The 12939-nt window shown below is 47.6% G+C and overlaps 1 protein-coding gene across 1 annotated transcript in view; it reads left to right on the top strand.

The window, feature by feature from the left end:
• Nucleotides 1–12569, top strand: part of LOC121859594 (vegetative cell wall protein gp1-like) — a 24138-nt gene extending 11569 nt beyond the window's left edge. Inside the window, exon 2 of the mRNA XM_042356532.1 lies at nt 12394–12569. Within this exon, the coding sequence (XP_042212466.1) occupies nt 12394–12569 (176 nt within the window). The remainder of the gene's footprint in view (nt 1–12393) is intronic.
• The last annotated feature ends 370 nt before the right edge of the window (nt 12570–12939 follow it).

The following is a 12939-nucleotide window of genomic DNA, read 5'->3' on the forward strand; positions in this document are numbered from 1 at the left end:
TTACCTGAGAATTAAGTTTGTTTCCTGAGAATTGAGTTTATTACCTGAGAATTAAGTTTGTTACCTGAGAATTAAGTTTGTTACCTGAGAATTAAGTTTGTTACCTGGGAATTGAGTTTGTTACCTGAGAATTAAGTTTGTTACCTGAGAATTAAGTTTGTTACCTGGGAATTGAGTTTGTTACCTGGAAATTAAGTTTGTTATCTGAGAATTAAGTTTGTTACCTGAGAATTAAGTTTGTTACCTGGGAATTAAGTTTGTTACCTGGGAATTGAGTTTGTTACCTGAGAATTAAGTTTGTTACCCTGGGAATTGAGTTTGTTACCTGGGAATTAAGTTTGTTACCTGGGAATTAAGTTTGTTACCTGAGAATTAAGTTTGTTACCTGGGAATTGAGTTTTACCAGAGAATTAAGTTTGTTACCTGGGAATTAAGTTTGTTACCTGAGAATTAAGTTTGTTACCTGAGAATTAAGTTTGTTACCTGAGAATTAAGTTTGTTACCCGGGAATTGAGTTTGTTACCTGGGAATTAAGTTTGTTACCCGGGAATTAAGTTTGTTACCTGGAATTGAGTTTGTTACCAGAGAATTAAGTTTGTTACCTGGGAATTAAGTTTGTTACCTGAGAATTAAGTTTGTTACCTGAGAATTAAGTTTGTTACCTGAGAATTAAGTTTGTTACCTGGGAATTGAGTTTGTTACCAGAGAATTAAGTTTGTTACCTGGGGAATTAAGTTTGTTACCTGAGAATTAAGTTTTACCTGGGAATTGAGTTTGTTACCTGGGAATTAAGTTTGTTACCCGGGAATTAAGTTTGTTACCTGGGAATTGATTTGTTACCAGAGAATTAAGTTTGTTACCTGGGAATTAAGTTTGTTACCTGAGAATTAAGTTTGTTACCTGGAGAATTAAGTTTGTTACCCGAGAATTAAGTTTGTTACCTGGGAATTGAGTTTGTTACCAGAGAATTAAGTTTGTTACCTGGGAATTAAGTTTGTTACTGAGAATTAAGTTTGTTACCTGGAGAATTAAGTTTGTTACCTGAGAATTAAGTTTGTTACTGGGGAATTGAGTTTGTTACCTGGGAATTAAGTTTGTTACCTGGGGAATTAAGTTTGTTACCCGAGAATTTAGTTTGTTACCTGAGAATTGTTTGTTACCTGGGAATTGAGTTTGTTACCTGAGAATTAAGTTTGTTACCTGGAATTAAGTTTGTTACCTGAGAATTAAGTTTGTTACCTGGGAATTGAGTTGTTACCAGAGAATTAAGTTTGTTACCTGAGAATTAAGTTTGTTACCTGGGAATTGTTTTTAGGTCGTCTGGTTGGGATAAAAGCGGAGAGTTGTTGTTGTTATTATTATTTTTTGTTGTTATTGTCTTTGTTATTGTTTTTTGTTATTGTTATTGTTTTTGGTGTTATTCTTTTTGTTGTTTTTGTTAGTGTTTTTTGTTATTGTTTTTGTTGTTATGGTTGTTTTGTTGTTAAGGTTGTTATTGTTGTTAATATTACCTTGTTGTTATTATTATTAGTGTTGTTAATATAGTTGTGGTTGTTGTTATTATTGTTATTAGGGTTATTTTATTTTTCACTTCAGTTGACGTAAATAACACAACGTCACCATCCACTCCTGTTGTTGTTGTTGTTGTTGTTGTTGTAAATTCCACAAGACTCAAGTAATTTTTCCTCACCAGCTTGTTATAAGACTCAATAAATCTTGCTTCACCAGCCCCCGTTATAAGACTCAACAAATCTTGCTTCACCAGCCCCGTTATAAGACTCAACAAACCTTGCTTCACCAGCCCCTGTTATAAGACTCAACAAATCTTGCTTCACCAGCCCCCGTTATAAGACTCAATAAATCTTGCTTCACCAGCCCCCGTTATAAGACTCAACAAATCTTGCTTCACCAGCCCCCGTTATAAGACTCAACAGACTCCCACAACGGCCAAGTCAGGTATACGTTAATTACTGGCATGTTTCGCAACCATTTTTACCTGTGGATTTTCTGGTTCAGTAAACAACTTCAGTCTGTTTTGAGTTCCCGTGTTGGCAGAGACGCCTTAGGGAGTATAGGTGGGGTAAGGGGTTGAGATGAGGGGGGTAGAGGTGAGGTGGGGGTGAGATGGGAGGTGGGGAAGAGGGAGAGAGTAGAGACGGAGGATAGAGGAGGAGAAGAGTAGGAGGGAGTGTTCCTATGGGGGTGTGAAAGAGGGAAGAGGTAGGAGGGAAAAGGTGTGAAGGAGAAAGAGGAAAGAGAGGACGGAGGCAGTTTTGCTTGACCCAGAAAAAGAATATCTATATATATCGTCTTGCCTGAAGGAGAGGTGATGCATTGCTCTGTATGTAGGAGACGACGACTGGATGGTGCAGGGAGAGAGAGAGAGAGAGAGAGAGAGAGAGAGAGAGAGAGAGAGAGAGAGTATAAGAATAGTTGGTAAATATCAATTCATTATGTCCGTGTATTATAGAAGTTATGTGTTAATATTACCTCTACTATCACCACTACAACACACACACACACACACACACACACACACACACACACACACACACACACACACACACACACACACACACACACTACCACATCATCTCCGCCATGAATAGTTTACAGGTTTCCAATTAACTCTCCGCGCCTCAGGTAACTCACAATGCACTGATGGAGTTCAATTACCTGAAGCCTACCTTTACTAGACACCATTGGACACATCACGGTATTTGTCATGGTCAGGAGGGCTGTTGTTTCCTATCATGGCGGTCTTTTAAAACAGATAAAATAAGCAACCTAACCTAACCTGGCCTAACTTAACCTAACCTAACCTGACCTGACCTAACTTAACCTAACCTAACCTGACTTGACCTGACTTAACCTAACCTAACCTGACGTAACCCATCCTAATCCCAACCTAACCTAACCTAACCTAACCTGACGTAACCCAACTAACTTAAGCTAACCTAACCTAACCTAACCTGACTTGACCCAACCCAACCTGATTATATGTAAGATATAAACAAAATCTTTAGATTATATAAAAGAAACGGGCTAAGAACGGTACATTAGATTAGGACATGTGTGTGTGTGTGTGTGTGTGTGTGTCTGTGTGTGTGTGTGTGTGTGTGTGTGTGTGTGTGTGTGTGTGTGTATGTGTGTGTGTGTGTGTGTGTGTGTGTGTGTGCATGTTGTGTGTGTGTGTGTGTGTGTGCATGTGTGTGTGTGTGTGTGCATGTGTGTTGTGTGTGTGTGTGTGCATGTGTGTGTATGTGTGTGTGTGTGTGTGCATGTGTGTGTGTGTGTGTGTGTGTAGTCATGGTCTACAGATATCAATACCGGTAGAACACCTCACACTCTACCACTGCCTAGCGTTAAGACTGGAGAACCTCGTATCGCCTGGCGGAAAATACGATCACCGAGGTTCAATAAGTCCCTCCCTCTCTACCACCCTGGCGTTAAGATTGGAGAGTCTTCACATCGTCTTGCGGAAGATTGTAAGAGCCAGAACAGGAGAGAGAGACGATACCAGTATTACATCCGACGTAAACCAGGTGTCGTAAATATGGTTTATATCGTGAGAGGCCAAGGCGAGCTGAGACGTACACGGTGATACACTGTGTAGTAGGGTGTTGATACTGTATATATTAATGAATGGTGGGGGGGTATACACAGGTACAGTAGTCTATGTATACTGAATAATGACATGAATATAGTCTATGTATACTGAATAATGACATGAATATAGTCTATGTATACTGAATAATGACATGAATATAGTCTATGTATACTGGATAATGACATGAATATAGTCTATGTATACTGAATAATGACATGAATATAGTCTATGTATACTGGATAATGACATGAATATAGTCTATGTATACTGGATAATGACGGGTTTTAGTTTATGTATACTGGATAATGACGGGTTTTAGTTTATGTATACTGAATAATGACGGGTTTTAGTTTATGTATACTGAATAATGACAAATATAGTCTATGTATACTGAATGACATGATTATTGTCTATGTATACTGAATAATGACCAGTTTTAATCTACGTATACTGAATAATAACTGGACTTTGTGTCAGATTACAAAAACAAAACAATACTGTCTGGTAACGGTAACAAAACAATATCCTGAAATAATACAAACGAAACTGTAGTCACCCGGAAAATTATAATTATTATTTTTATTCCATTTCATTGCGTCTGTATTCTGTATTTCGCTTTAAAATTACAGTAAAAATCATCACTACTGTACATGACTCAGATTCAAGGTAGACAAAGGAACCAGTCTGTTTACATATTGAACCTCGGCACTGTACAGGACTGCTTTCGCTCTCATCTGTAAAAGGGTGCTTCTATACAGCTGGTTGGATGAAAATTACACCTTGGGATCGAACCGGTGCCCCTTAGGTCGATATAGGTGAGAGGTATATCCACTCGGCCACTTTATCGATATCTTTTAGTGTGTGTGTGTGGACAGTGTGGTAGTGTTCAGTATGGCCACTATGAACAGTATTTTGTGGTTCATTATGGCCACTATGAACGTGATATAACCTGTTCAATCATAAACAATTAGGTACGTAAAAGCGACTGGACTGAAACCTATTAACAAATTCTGTCAGGTGTATTTAATTAAATGTTGAGTATTATTAACTTGATTTAATTACCAGGTAAAGTTATTATTATTATTGTTAATGTTGTTATTGTTGTGGTTGTTATTATTATTATTGTTGTTATTATTATTATTATTGTTGTTATTATTATTATTATTATTATTATTATTATTATTATTATTATTATTATACAAAAGGCACAATTTATTTATTCATAGTCTCTCTCTCTCTCTCTCTCTCTCTCTCTTCTGACAGACTTTTGCCATCACCCTCCTTCTCTGTCTCCTCCCACTCATCCCTTCCTCCCTCTCTCTTCCTCTCCTTCCCCTCTCCCTAGGTGCTGTGGTCAAATTCTGCCCTCTGAAATTGCTGTTGCTATCGAGCGAGGGAACGAGATGTGGGGAGGGAGGAGGGGAGGAAGTAGGGAGATAAGAGGAGAGGAAAGGGAAGAAGAGGAAAGAGGAGAGAGAAAAGTTAGATAAGCTGAGAAACAGTAGCATTACCAGGATAGATAGACAGACAGACAGACAGACAGACAGACAGACAGACAGTAGCTCCACCATGTTGTAGATCGAGTATTCTGTTGAGTGTTACCTGTTGTTCTGTTGGCTGAGTGTTACCTGTTGTTCTGTTGGCTGAGTGTTACCTGTTGTTCTGTTGGCTGAGTGTTACCTGTTGTTCTGTTGGCTGAGTGTTACCTGTTGTTCTGTTGGCTGAGTGTTACCTGTTGTTCTGTTGGCTGAGTGTTACCTGTTGTTCTGTTGGCTGAGTGTTACCTGTTGTTCTGTTGGCTGAGTGTTACCTGTTGTTCTGTTGGCTGAGTGTTACCTGTTGTTCTGTTGGCTGAGTTACCTGTTGTCTGTTGGCTGATGTTGTTCTGTTGGCTGAGTGTTACTTGTTGTTCTGTTACTGAGTGTTACCTGTTGTTCTGTTGGCTGAGTGTTACCCTGTTGTTCTGTTGGCTGAGTGTTACCTGTTGTTCTGTTGGCTGGAGTGTTACCTGTTGTTCTGTTGGCTGAGTGTTACCTGTTGTTCTGTTGGCTGAGTGTTACCTGTTGTTCTGTTGGCTGAGTGTTACCTGTTGTTCTGTTGGCTGAGTGTTACCTGTTGTTCTGTTGGCTGAGTGTTACCTGTTGTTCTGTTGGCTGAGTGTTACCTGTTGTCTGTTGGCTGAGTGTTACCTGTTGTTCTGTTGGCTGAGTGTTACCTGTTGTTCTGTTGGCTGAGTGTTACCTGTTGTTCTGTTGGCTGAGTGTTACCTGTTGTTCTGTTTTGAGTGTTACCTGTTGTTCTGTTGGCTGAGTGTTACCTGTTGTTTGTTGGCTGAGTGTTACCTGTTGTTCTGTTGGCTGAGTGTTACCTGTTGTTCTGTTTGCTGAGTGTTACCTGTTGTTCTGTTGGCTGAGTGTTACCTGTTGTTCTGTTGGCTGAGTGTTACCTGTTGTTCTGTTGGCTGAGTGTTACCTGTTGTTCTGTTGCTGAGTGTTACCTGTTGTTCTGTTAGTGTTACCTGTTGTTCTGTTGGCTGAGTGTTATCCTGTTGTTCTGTTGGCTGGAGTGTTACCTGTTGTTCTGTTGCTGAGTGTTACCTGTTGTTCTGTTGGCTGAGGTTACCTGTTGTTCTGTTGGCTGAGTGTTACCTGTTGTTCTGTTGCTGAGTGTTACCTGTTGTTCTGTTGGCTGAGTGTTACCTGTTGTCTGTTGGCTGAGTTTTACCTGTTGTTCTGTTGGCTGAGTGTTACCTGTTCTTTGGCCACCATCACCTGTTGGTCTGATGTCCATCATCACCTGTTGCCACCATCACCTGTTGGCCACCATCACCTGCCTGGCCACCATCACCTGAGGACACCATCACCTGTTGGCCACCATCACCTGTTGATCACATCATCACCTGTTGGCCACCATCACCGTAGGCCACCATCACCTGTTGGCCACCATCACCTGTAGGCCACCATCACCTGTTGGCCACCATCACCTGTAGGCCACCATCACCTGCTGGCCCAATCACCTGTTGACCACCATCACCGTTGGCCACCATCACCTGTAGGCCACCATCACCTGTTGGCCACCATCACCTGTTGACCACCATCACCTGTTGGCCACCATCACCTGTAGGCCACCATCACCTGTTGGCCACCATCACCTGTTGGCCACCATCACCTGCTGACCACCATCATAGTCATTACTCACCTGTTGGCCACCATCACCTGTTGGCCTACCACCATCACCTGTTGGCCACCATCACCTGTTGATCACCATCACCTGTTGGCCACCATCACCTGTTGGCCACCACCACCTGTTGGCCACTCATCACCTGTTGGCCACCATCACCTGTTGGTCTTTTTGGCCCCCCATCACCTGCTGGGCTACCATCACCTGTTGGCCCCTTATCACCTGTTGGCCACCATCACCCCTCATCAGCAGTTATTGGCAGGTGGTCGCGGGCTGCTGGAGGCTGCACAGTTTGTGCACACCCAAGAGCACCTGGTACACACATGCACCTAAGAGCACTTCTGGCACACATGCACCCAAGAGCACTTGGCACACATGCACTCAAGAGCGCCTGGCACACACATGCAGCCAAGAGCACTTCTGGCAATATGCACCCAATGAACTCTGGTACACATGCACCCAATAGCACTTCGGTACACATGCACCCAAGAGCACCTGGCACATGAGCACTTAAGAGCACCCTGGCACACATGCACCCAAGAGCGCTTCTGGCACACATGCACCTGCAAGAGCTGCTTTCTGGCACACGTGCACCCAAGAGCACCCCTGGCACACATGCACCCAAGAGCATTTTCGGCACACATGCACCAAGAGCATTCTTCGGCACATCGTGTGACCTGGCACACGTGCACCCAAGAGCATTTCTGCACACATGCACCCAAGAGCACTGGCACACATGCACTCCAAGAGCACCCCCTGGCACATGCACCCAAGAGCACTGGCACACATGCACCCAAGAGCACTTCAGCACACATGCACCCAAGAGGCCCCTGGTAAACGTGCACCCAAGAGCACCCTGGCACACATGCACCTAAGAGCACCCCCCTGGTACACATGCACTCCAGCACTGCACATTATGCACCAAAAGAGCACTTCTGGCACATTATGCACCCAAGCGCACTCGGTACATTTTGCACCCAATGCACTCTGCACACATACACACCAAAGAGCACTTCTGCACACACATGTGCACTAAGAGCACTCTGCACACATGCACCCAAGAGCACTCCACATGCACCCAAGAGCGCTGCACACATGCACCCAAGAGCACCTGGTACACGTGCACCCACACCTCTCTGGCACACGTGCACCCAAGAGCATTTCGGCAATACGATGCACCTGAAGAGGACTTCTGGTACACGGCACTAAGAGGACTGGCACACGTGCACTCCAAGAGCATCTCGGCACACATGCACCCAAGAGCACTTCGGCACACATGCACCCAAGAGCACTGGTACACATGCACCCAAGAGCACTCGGTACACATGCACCAAGAGCACTCCAGCACACATGCACCCAAGAGCACTTTTTGCAACGTGCACCCAAGAGCACTTCTTGCACACATGCACCCACAGCACTTCTTGCACACATGCACCCAAGAGCACTCTGGTACACATGCACCAAAGAGCACTTCTTCTGGCACACGTGCACCCAAGAGCACTTCAGCACATGCACTAAGAGCACTGGGTACACATGCACCCAAGAGCATTCTGCACATGTGCACCCAAGAGCACTCCTGGCACACATGCACCAAGAGCGCTTCTGGCACACATGCACCCAAGAGCACTGCACACATGCACCCAAGAGCACTCTGCACACATGCTCAAAGAGCACTTCTGGCACACATACCCAAGAGCACCCCCTGGTACACATGCACCCAAGAGCACTTCTGGTACACATGCACCCAAGAGCACCCTGGCACACATGCACCAAAGAGCACCCCCTGGCACACATGCACCCAAGCGCACCTCGGCACACTTGCACCCAATGCATTCTGGTACACATACACCCTAGAGCACTTCGGCACATGCACCCAAGAGCACCTGGCCATTATGCACTAAGAGCACTGGCACACATGCACCCAAGAGTGCTTGGCACATGCACCTAAGAGGGACTGGCACACGTGCACCCAAGAGCACTTGGCACACATGCACCCAAGAGTGGCCTGGCACACATGCACCTTAAGAGCACTTGGCACACGTGCACCCAAGAGCACATTCTCACACGTGCACTAAGAGTATCTGCACACATGCACCCAAGAGCACTTTGGAACACAAGTGCACCTGCAGCACCCCTGCACATGCACTCCCAAGGAGCACCTGGCACACATGCACCAAGAGCACTGGCACACATGCACCCACACACCCTGGTACACATGCACTCAAGAGCGCTTCTGGCACACATGCAGCCAAGAGCACTTCTGCACACATGCACCCAATGAACTCTGGCACACATGCACCCACAGCACTTCTGCACACATGCACCCAAGAGCACCTGGCACACATGCACCCAAGAGCACTTTCTGGTACACATGCACCCAAGAGCGCCTCTGTTACACATGCACCCAAGAGCACTTCTGCACACGTGCACTAAGAGCACTTCTGGCACATGCACCAAGAGCATTTCTGGCACACATGCACCCAAGAGCACCCCGGCACACGTGCACCCAAGAGCACTTCTGGCACACGTGCACCCAAGAGCACTTGGCACACGTGCAATCTAAGAGCATTTCTATGCACACATGCACCCAAGAGCACTGGCACACATGCACCCAAGAGCACCCTGGCACACATGCACCCAAGAGTTTGGCACACATGCACCCAAGAGCACTTCAGCACACATGCACTCAAGAGCACTTTGCAACGCACTCCAAGAGCACTTCTGCACACATGCACCCAAGAGCACTGGCACACATGTACTAAGAGCACTTCTGGCACATGGTTCAAAGAGCACTTCTGGCACACATGCACCAAGCGATGCCTGGTACACATGCACCCAAGCGCACCCTGCTGGTACACTTGCACCAATGCACTCTGGTACACATACACCAAAGAGCACTTCGGTACATTATGCACCCAAGAGCACTTGCACACGTGTATCCAGCACTTTGGTACACATGCACCCAAGAGCACCCCACACACATGCACCAAAGAGCACCCCTGGCACACATGCACCCAAGAGCACCTGGCACACATGCACCCAAGAGCGCTTCTGGTACACATGCACCAAGAGAGCCTGGCACACGCACCCAAGAGCACTTCTGCACACGTGCACCTAAGAGCATGGTACACACACCCAAGAGCACTTCTGGCACACGCACCCAAGAGGACTTCACCACGTGCACCCAAGAGCATCCGGCACATGCACCCAAGAGCACTCTGCACACATGCACCCAGGAGCACTGGTACACATGCACTCCAAGAGCACTTGGTACACATGCACCCAAGAGTACCCCAGTACACATGCACCCAAGAGCACTTTGGTAAACGTGCACCCAAGAGCACTTCTGGCACACATGCACCCACAGCACTTCTGGCACATGCACCAAGAAAGCACCCTGGTACACATGCACCAAAGAGCACTTCGGCAATGTGCACCCAAGAGCACTTCACAGCACACATGCACCCAAGAGCACTGGTGCCACATGCACCCAAGAGCATTCTGTACATGTGCACCCAAGAGCACCCCTGGCACACATGCACCCAAGAGCACCCTGGCACACATGCACCCAAGAGCACTTTCTGGTACACATGCACCAAAGAGCACCCTGGCACACATGCACCCAAGAGCACTGGCACACATGCACCCAAGAGCACTTCTGGCACACATGCACCCAAGAGCACCCTCGGCACACATGCACCCAAGAGCACTTTCTGGCACACACACACCAAAGAGCACTTAGGTACACATTCACCCAAGCGCACCCTGCACACTTGCACTAATGCATTCTGGCACACACACACCCTAGAGCACTTCTGGCACACATGCACCCAAGAGCACCTGGCACACATGCACCCAAGAGCACTCTGGCACACATGCACCCAAGAGCGCTCTGGTACACATGCACCCAAGAGCACTGGCACACGCACCCAAGAGGCCTGCATGTATGCACCCAAGAGCATTTCGGCACACATGCACCCAAGAGCATTCTGGTACACGCACCCAAGAGCATCTCGGTACACGTGTACCCAAGACATCTGGTACACATGCACCCAAGAGCACTTTGGTACACATGCACCCAAGAGCACTTCGGTACACATGCATCCAAGAGCACCTGGCACACATGCACCTGAAGAGCACCCTGGCACACATGCACCCACGAACTTGCACACATGCACCCACAGCACTTCTGGCACACATGCACCCAAGAGCACCTGGCACATGCACCCAAGAGCACTGGCACACATGCACCAAGAGCTTTCTGGCACATGTGCACTCAAGAGCACTTTCGGTACACGTGCACCAAGAGCATCTTCTGCACACATGCACCCAAGAGCATTTCTGGCACACATGCACCCAAGAGCACTTCGGTACACGTGCACCTGAGCACTCCCTGGCACACGTGCACCCAAGAGCATTTCTTGCACACATGCACTCCAAGGAGCACTGGCACACATGCACTCCAAGAGCACTTCGGCACATGCACCCAAGAGACCCCTGGTACACATGCACCCAAGAGCACCCCCACACATGCACCCAAGAGCACTCGGTAAACGTGCACCCAAGAGCACTTGCACACATGCACCCAAGAGCATCTCACACACATGCACCCCAAGAGCACCCTGGCACACATGCACCCAAGAGCACTCTGCACACATGCACCCAAGAGCACCCAGTACACATGCACCCAAGAGCATCTCTTGCAAACGTGCACTCAAGAGCACCCCTGGCACACATGCACCTTATTACAGCACTTCTGGTACACATGCACCCAAGAGCATCTCTGCACACATGCACCAAAAGAGAAAGCACTTTCACAATGTGCACCCAAGAGCACTCTGCTAGTACATTATGCACCCAAGAGCATCTCTGGCACACATGCACCCAAGAGCACTTCTGGTACATGTGCACCCAAGAGCACCCCTGGCACACATGCACCCAAGAGCACCCTGGCACACATGCACCCAAGAGCACTGGTGCACATGCACCTGCTGAGCACTCCCCGGCACACATGCACCAAAGAGCACCCCCTGCACACATGCACCCAAGAGCACTCCCTGGTACACACACCCAAGAGCACCCTGGCACACATGCACTAAGAGCACCCCTGGCACACATGCACCAAAGAGCACCCCCTGGCACACATGCACCCGCGCACCCTCGGCACACTTGCACCCAATGCATTCTGGCACACACACACCCCTAGAGCATCTCTGGCACACATGCACCCAAGAGCACCTGGCACACATGCACCCAAGAGCACTTTCTGGTGCCACATGCACCCAAGAGCATTTCTGGCACACATGCACCCAAGAGCACTTCGAGTAACACGTGCACCAAGAGCATTCCTCGGTACAATGTGCACCCACATATCTGGTACACATGCACCCAAGAGCACTTTTGGCACACATGCACCCAAGAGCACCCCCCGGTACACATGCACTCCAAGAGCACCTGGTACACATGCACCCAAGAGCACTTCTGGTACACATGCACCCAAGAGCATCTCTGGTACACATGCACTCAAGAGCGCTTGCACACATGCAGCCAAGAGCACTTCTGGTACACATGCACCAAATGAACTTTGGCACACATGACCACAGCACTTGGGTACACATGCACCCAAGAGCAACCTGGCACACATGCACCTGCTAAGAGCACTGGCACATGCACCCAAGAGCGCCTGGCACACATGCACTCCAAGAGCACTTCTTCTGCACATCGCACTCCAAGAGCACTTTCGGGTACACATGCACCCAAGAGCATTTCTGGTACATGATGTGACCTGAAGAGCACCCTGGCACACGTGCACCCAAGAGCACTTCTGGCACACGTGCACCCAAGAGCATTTTGCACACATGCACCCAAGAGCACTCTGGCACACATGCACCCAAGAGCACTTCTGGTACATTTATGCATTCCAAGAGCACTTCTGGCACACATGCACCCAAGAGCACTTCAGCACACATGCAACTGAGCACTGGTAAACGTGCACCCAAGAGCTGGCACACATGCACCCAAGAGCACTGGCACACATGCACCTAAGAGCACCCTGGTACACATGCACCAAAGAGCACTTCGGCACACATGCACCCAAGCGCACCTCTCGGCACACTGCACCAATGCACCTGGTACACATACACCAAAGA

This window comes from Homarus americanus, unplaced genomic scaffold (assembly GCF_018991925.1).
Source record: "Homarus americanus isolate GMGI-L3 unplaced genomic scaffold, GMGI_Hamer_2.0 scaffold7626, whole genome shotgun sequence".
In the NCBI taxonomy this organism is placed as follows: domain Eukaryota; kingdom Metazoa; phylum Arthropoda; class Malacostraca; order Decapoda; family Nephropidae; genus Homarus; species Homarus americanus.